This window comes from Notothenia coriiceps, unplaced genomic scaffold, assembly GCF_000735185.1.
Source record: "Notothenia coriiceps isolate Sejong01 unplaced genomic scaffold, NC01 NC01_scaffold00030215, whole genome shotgun sequence".
NCBI lineage: Eukaryota > Metazoa > Chordata > Actinopteri > Perciformes > Nototheniidae > Notothenia > Notothenia coriiceps.
Window position 1 is genome coordinate 504272 of NW_011362916.1, and position 7369 is coordinate 511640.

Below are 7369 nucleotides of genomic sequence, written 5' to 3' on the forward strand. Positions count from 1 at the left end.
TCTGGGCTCAATATGTGTCTTGGCCGTTTTCGTTGTGATCGCTAAATTCACCTTGTTTATAATAATCACCGTTTCAGCAGGATACTGTAGTGATTCAAAGTGTGATTTTAGAAAACGAGTGCTTTTGTTTTGAAATCACTTCCGTGAGTTTGATGAGAGTAACAAATGCGTCACTTCCGGGCAAAAATAACGGCTCCGCCCACTTTTGGGGGAAAACAANGGTGGCTACCATTAGCAGCTAACTTTTACTCTCCGATTTTTACATAAAAATTGAATTATGGATTATAAATATTTTTTTTCAAAACAACAGACACATTATCAACCTATGGATTAACCGATTTAGCCGCGTTTTTCTCGTTTTAATAGAGTAACAAATGCGTCACTTCCGGGCAAAAATAACGGCTCCGCCCACTTTTGGGTGAAAACAACGCTGTCAGTTGAATACAAATTCTGAAGTTTTTGCCAATCCGATCAGAAATTTAAGAAAACCGGAGATTTTTGGATCTTCAAAGAGCCCGATTCCAATGGCCAGACAGGCAAACAATTGCATTAAGCCATTAGAAATCGACGATCGGGCTCGATATATGGTTAAATATAGCAGTAGGCTATCGATTTTCATAGATGAGAGTAACATCTACGTGACTTTACGGCCCACCCAATTTTGGGGGAAACAACGCTGTCATTTGAATGCCGATCGAGCCTGAAGCCACAGAGCTCTTCTTTTACTGTCCTTTCTTCTTAGAGGAAGTACAGAAACACTGAACTCTTGATTATTTTTAATGTTTGAGGTGCAATAAACGACACAGCAGCTTTTTTGGCATGATACAAATATTATGTTCCACCTCGCTCATGAGAGTAACAGCTGGAGAAATTACAGCCTCACCTACTGATTTTAATTTAACCATATATCAAGACCGATTGTCGATTTCCAATGATCAAATGTAATTGTTTGCCTGACAGGCCATCGTAATCGAGCTCTTTGAAGATCCAAAAATCCACGGTTTTCCAAAAAATTGGATCGGATTGGCAAAAACTTCAGAATTTGTATTGACAGCCTTTCAAATGACAGCGTTGTTTTCCCCCAAAAGTGGGCGAGGCCGTAATTTTTGCCCGGAAGTGACGTAGATGTTACTCTCATCTGCCATTGAACACGTTTTTTGATCAGATTGACAGCTACGGTGAGACGATCTCCCGTAAAAGCTCCGTAAAGGTACGTGTTGTGATGTCTGAGTTTACTTCCCCTGTCGCGAGTTTGGATCGCTCAGTGATGATACTATATATATATAATCTGTGGAACCTCAGCTTTAATCGGATATCTTGTATGTGCAGCTACGATAAGTAATAAGGGTATCTTTCATCTTGAGTTCTGTGCCAAAGTGCGTTAGCATTTTTCGCTCAGGGGTCATTTAGATGCTTCTTATGAGACTTGTGTTTTGTTTTGGTAAAAATGGTCCAGTCTCTGATTGTGTTACGTTATTATGAGAGTGCNAAGGGTATCTTCATCTTGAGTTCTGTGCCAAAGTGCGTTAGCATTTTTTGCTCAGGGGTCATTTAGATGCTTCTTATGAGACTTGTGTTTGGTTTTGGTAAAAATTGTTTGTATCGTCAGTTAGCTGAGATGCTTCCCGTTAATCTGGTATAACACATGAATAGGTTCTTAAATATTAAGATTCACGACACAGTGTCGGTAAAAAAAAAAAAAAAAGACCCGCCGAGTGGGTCTTTGGGGCTTAACAGGTTAAATGAATCATTAGGTCTTACACAAACTCTGTTGACCTTGGGCATTCAACTGCATCGGTGCTGTTTACACAGGAACGAAACAGGTTGTATCCGCTACTTTTCTCTTTCGTATAGCCCGTTCGGCCACACGAGGCCGTAACGGAACCGCGGAAACGAACCCCTAAAACGATAACGGGTCCCAAGGTGGATAGATCTGCGGACTGAACGCTCTGGGGGGCCAAACGACTCTGTGTGTACGTCCTATACGATCATTTTCCTGATAACGATGAAGCCATAGCCCCGCTTCTCCCCACCTCTGCTGCTCACTGCTGTAGCATGGTGGTCAGTAGCTACTGACCATGCTACAGATGTTAGTGCACAATCTACAGCTGCTCTACCACAACCATCAATAACAAGTGGACATGGAGAACTACATGTTGCTAAATCCACCGCGGAGAATAAACAGAAGGGCAACCAGGCAACCATGGCAACCATGCATGGGGGTCTTCTTCGCTGCTTTTGGTGTATTTTGTGGCGGAAGTACAGCGCCATTTACAGGCCCATGTACTACAGCGTCTCCAGCTGGTCGAGCGGTCTCGTGTGAAGGGACACGTTTATTGAGCTGTATCGGTGTGAACCTTTATATATAGTCTATGGTGTGAACGGAAGACTTTTTTTATATCGAATTCGGTTTGTTTGCGTTTCGTTTGCGTTCCCGTGTAAATGGGGTCTTTAACAGCATGTAACCGGATTCTTGAACTTTTAAACAAACACTGAAAATGTCCTGTGCAACTGGTTTTGGGGAGGAGGGAAGGGGGGGCTGTACATTCTAGGCGTGTATGTACAGTATGGGCTATGAGTCACCAAACCTACAACTGAAACCTTTACCTTATTTAGCCCAGAGAACATGTAACACATACCTTCACAACCACCCAGCTGTCCCCTCTCACACTTTTTTTTGAGGGACTTTTAATTTGTTGCTACTTTGTACTTCAACCCTACTACAATTAAAAGATAAATCGTGTACTTTTACTCCACTACATTTATATTCTATAAATTACTTTTTGTTTAATGATGTGAAGTATAACACTTATGTAAGACATTCTACCCTGTATACAAAGTAATTCAAATTAGCTGCACCTGATAATACTAATCACAATAGAAATATATCATTTATATTATTCTCAAATTGGCCAATCTGCATATTGAGTAGTTTTAATTTTGATACCTTAAGTTATTCTGATGGTAATACTTTGTGACACAACAAAAGTACTTTTACTTTCACTTAAGCACGAGATAAGTTGCAACTTTTTTTTGGTATTGTTTATTTTTGCATCACCAGACACCAAAGCAAATTCATTATATGTGTAAACGTACCTGGCAATACACTTGATTCTGATTCTGATCTGAGTAATTCTTCCACCTCTGTACATGTGTAATCATTTTCATTGTGAGGACTTGAAATAGCAAACACACCGCTTATATTGAGGCTATATTTAACCAACTACGCCTTTCCCCCGGGATTGACCCATATTTTGTTTAATTTTCCAAAAGAGGAACAGTTAAAACTGACTGGTTTTAGGCTACCTCTAAATCACTTCCCTTAAGCGAATCAAATCTTGACACACATTAGTGATTTCATAATGTTGACTCATGTTGTGTGTGTGTGGAAGATAATAAGATAGAGAGCGAGTGAGCAACAGAGAGAAGAAAGGATACTAACAATACAACATTTTTATAAACTTTAAAGAGTGATGGATTTGAAACAAATATAGCTTTTAAAACAAAACCTTTTAGTTTGGGGGAAATGTTACTCTCAAGAAGAAATAGACTGATTCTAAACCAAACTTTGAACATGTTTACAAAAATGTACAACAATTTGGCACAAACAGAGACAGGCTGTACCAGACACTTTTATTCTACCAGACACTTTTTACGCTGCTATGGACAGTTTTGCACTACTGTATATATTTTGTTGATGAAATAATTGATCATCTCTTTCAATTAATCCGTTTAGCAGTCTGGCCACTAGACTAGACTCAAACCCATACTTTATTATAATTTTGAATAAATATGTATATATTTATTTTTGGATATATTTACTCTCTGTGGTGAGATAATTATGATGAATTTCTGTCACACAAAAATAGAAGTTGACAATAAAGTTGACTGTATCCCTGATTTCAATGTTTTGTCTATGTAATTTTTGATTGTATATGACATTTATACATTTTGTTTAATAAGAGGGGGGGAACTGAGAAAGATGGGGGGCGGGGCTTAGTAAGCTGACACCCTGGCCCTGCTCTGCCTTAGCCTCGCGACATCCTCCCGGTGAACTAATTCTCCACAGGCTCTGAAGGACTTTTCTCTCCGTTTCTCACCAGGGCGGAAGGAGCGGACCGTTTCCTGACTGCTCCACGTTGTCGCCGGGGGGGGGGACACGGTAACCGAGGCGCCTCCGCTACACATACCTGGCATGTGACAGTTAGCGAGCATCTCTTTTTTTTTTTAACGCCGAGGAAAAAGGAAAGTTGGTCGGCGAGAAAGGGCTCGACCGGTAGAGGGTGAGCTCCGCTTTGGTCTCCCGCCGAGACAGTCACAGAGATGGAGCGGCTGTGCGGACCAGAGCTCCCTTTCTGGGTGAGTACGTCTCCGTCACTCGCTGCCGGCCGGTGTACGGTTTGTCACGACCGCCGTGTATGTCACAAGATACCCTAACTCCATTGGTGTGTACTTCACGTACTACCTGACAAGGTTATGCAATGTTATGTCATTCTATTGTTTTCTTTTCGGGCAGAAAAAGCCACTAATGGTCATAGATTACTCGAAATAACCCACTTGATAGCATTCACTGTGTTAACAAGCTCCCAGTTCATGTCATGCTGTATTCAGTGCTCTCGTTTGCTGTATAAAGAAGGTCGGAAACTGCAGTTGTTTTCTATGGGGTAATAAACTGTCTAATAAACGTCCGCTAGCTTAATGTTGATATTATTATAGTATTTATGATACACCTCAGCAGGGCCGGCCCTAGACTTTTGGGGGCCCTAAGCGAGCTTTGGCTTGGGGGCCCCCCTCACTCTAGCGCGTTCTCACTACACACAACACGGAACCAACTTTTGTCTTATGATGTTAGCATAAGCACACATATTGTATAAATAAGCATGTAAACACCATGGACCTAACGCTGGGGGGTCCTCACTTCCTCTAGGGGGTCCGGGGGCATGCTCCCCGGGAAAGATTTTTTTTTTTAAATATTGAAGTTAAAAGCATCAATCTTGGTGCTCTTTGAGAGCAAAATTAAGAGATCTATGGATAACATCTCTCAACACCATAATGAAACAGAACTGTAAAACAGATTTTTCTGCTATGGATATATTACAAATCAGTTAAATGTATCTTTGTTTGTATATAAGTATTTCATAACTGTTTTTCATTTGTCTCGTCTGACTGTCCTCTCAATTAATGTTCAGCATAGAACTAGCTGGTCAGCAGGGAAATCCTTCAGAAGAATGATAATTCTTGCAAAAATCTGTCCAAAAGAGAGTATCACATATAATTCAGGTGTTGTTATCGGCAACGTCAGTCCGCCAAAAGCCACATTTACTGCTGCAAAAATAACGGTTAAACTGCGATGTTGACACGTAAAGCAGTGGCAACTATGCCACCATGTTCCAGCTTTTTCTCAGAAATTACTGTCACATAAAATCCCATATATTTTAGTGCTAGATTGTGCTTAGCTAAAGCTAACTATGAAACACTTTAAACTGACAGGACTCCGGATCAACTGTGGAATGGTAAGGTAGCTTCTAGCTTCATGTCGAAAATAAGATCAAATTTCCCAGAGAGCTTTCTTTGAAATTCACCAGGTAACGATAAAAAACATTACATTTAGATTGAGTATGACAAAGTGTGTTATTTAATATATCTGGCTAGCTATAGCTACGTTGCTAACGGTTTACTTACCGCGATTCAAACAGTAACGTCAACGTGCTGTATTATGCCTTGGCTTACATGTTCGCATAACCTTGAAGTTTACTGACCCATTTACATACCTTGTTTTACCATTGGCCTCGAAGTGGTGCTCCTGGCGGTTGTTGTGTGAGCCACCACTTGGAGGAATTGGCGTATTTTTTAAGAAAATGTTTTCCTATGTCATCTTTCAAAAACTCCGAGTCTGAACCTGACAGTTTTATTTTAACATTGTCACAGCTCAACAGGATAGGTACCTGTCAGTCAATAAGAACTGATGTTTATCTCCATTCAACTCTCCTGTTCTGGTCCTGGTGGGTCTTGGCCTCTCGTTTGCATTCACATGAACACCGGGAATTACAATCCTGTCCGTCCTATCTTGGTCGGTCATGAATGAGGATCAGTTTAAAGCCGGGTTTAATGTATTATTTATTGACTCAATAAATATCTGTTTAAATGGTCCCGCTTAATGGGTCGGGCCGGCTCTGCACCTCAGACACGATAATAATCCGTAAACATCTCCAGTGTTAGTAACACAGGGTAGCCTCATCAATCAATATGAAAGTGACCAGCATAGCAAGAGATAACCAACAATCATAAAGGGAGGAAGTATCTACAGATAGCATACACTAATATAGCTCCACCTGGTGATTTCCTCTTGATGGGTGGATTAAACATGTGGCAGGTACCAAAGTCCCTTAATACTCATATTAATGGTCAATATTATAATAACATTGTGCCGTTAATATATCTATGTCACCAAAGACCAACTGTGGACAAGTACAAAAAATGTAATATGAATATTGTAGGAAGATGAAAAAATTCCCAAAAGCTATACAGGTGTCCGCGGGGTCTATAAAAAGTATTTAAAAGTTGTAAATCAATTTAGCGAAAATTTAAGGCCTATTAAAAGTATTAAATGATTTTCCAAGGTATAAGAATCCCACAACAACCGACAAACATGAAACCACCACTTTAATTACTGAAACGACATGTCGGGAACCCCTCAAAGGCGGCTCCATGCATAGCGTCGGCCGTAAAATGCTGCCTTCTTACTTTTATTTTTAAGTTTCCGTTGCCCTTGTCGCTCTGTGGGGGGGGGGGGGGGGTCCCAAGGTTGGGTAGACCGGGCAATACGCAAACGCTTCTTGGCGGGGTCCACGGTCCCGTGTGGTAGCCCTAATGATCATTTTTCTGATAACGTGAAATAGCCCGCCTCCTCTCCACGTCGTCCCTGCTGCTGCTGGGCTGTCAGAAGAGGGGGAAGAAGGAGGCAGCACCGTTAATTAATATTTCATTATACAGAGAACAGAGTCTATTATCAATTTGTTTAAAGCTCAATAAATAACAAAAGGAAGACCTCTGGATCTCGCCACTTTTCTAATTTTGTACGGAAGATTAAACTTTAACAGACATGTTGGCCGGGAAATTTTTTTAAACGGAAACCTCCTGCCGCACGTTCCCTCGCGTCCTTTGGGAAGCCCGAGAGGTGGGTGTTTGTCATCTGCCTGGGTGGGACTCCTGAGGAGATATACAGCCAGGAGAACCGCCGTCACCGCTGGAGAATAACAGAAGGGCAACCATGGCAAACGCATGCTCGGGGTCTTACTTCGCTAGGACTGTTGAAGTGGTATGTTTTGGGCGGCAGCAGCGCCACTCTACAGCCTGGCCAATATGTACT

General features: G+C 41.3%; 2 protein-coding genes across 3 annotated transcripts in view; one reads left to right on the forward strand and one right to left on the reverse strand.

Annotated features, from left to right (window-relative positions):
• The window catches only part of pds5b (PDS5 cohesin associated factor B), a 464227-nt gene that overhangs the window by 358653 nt on the left and 98205 nt on the right, over positions 1 to 7369 (reverse strand). The gene's annotated exons all lie outside the window — the stretch shown is intronic.
• LOC104959389 (canalicular multispecific organic anion transporter 2-like) overlaps positions 4028 to 7369 on the forward strand; it is a 71741-nt gene continuing 68399 nt past the window's right edge. Inside the window, exon 1 of the mRNA XM_010787275.1 lies at positions 4028 to 4359. Coding sequence (XP_010785577.1) covers positions 4324 to 4359 — 36 coding nt within the window. The 5' untranslated portion in view covers positions 4028 to 4323. The remainder of the gene's footprint in view (positions 4360 to 7369) is intronic.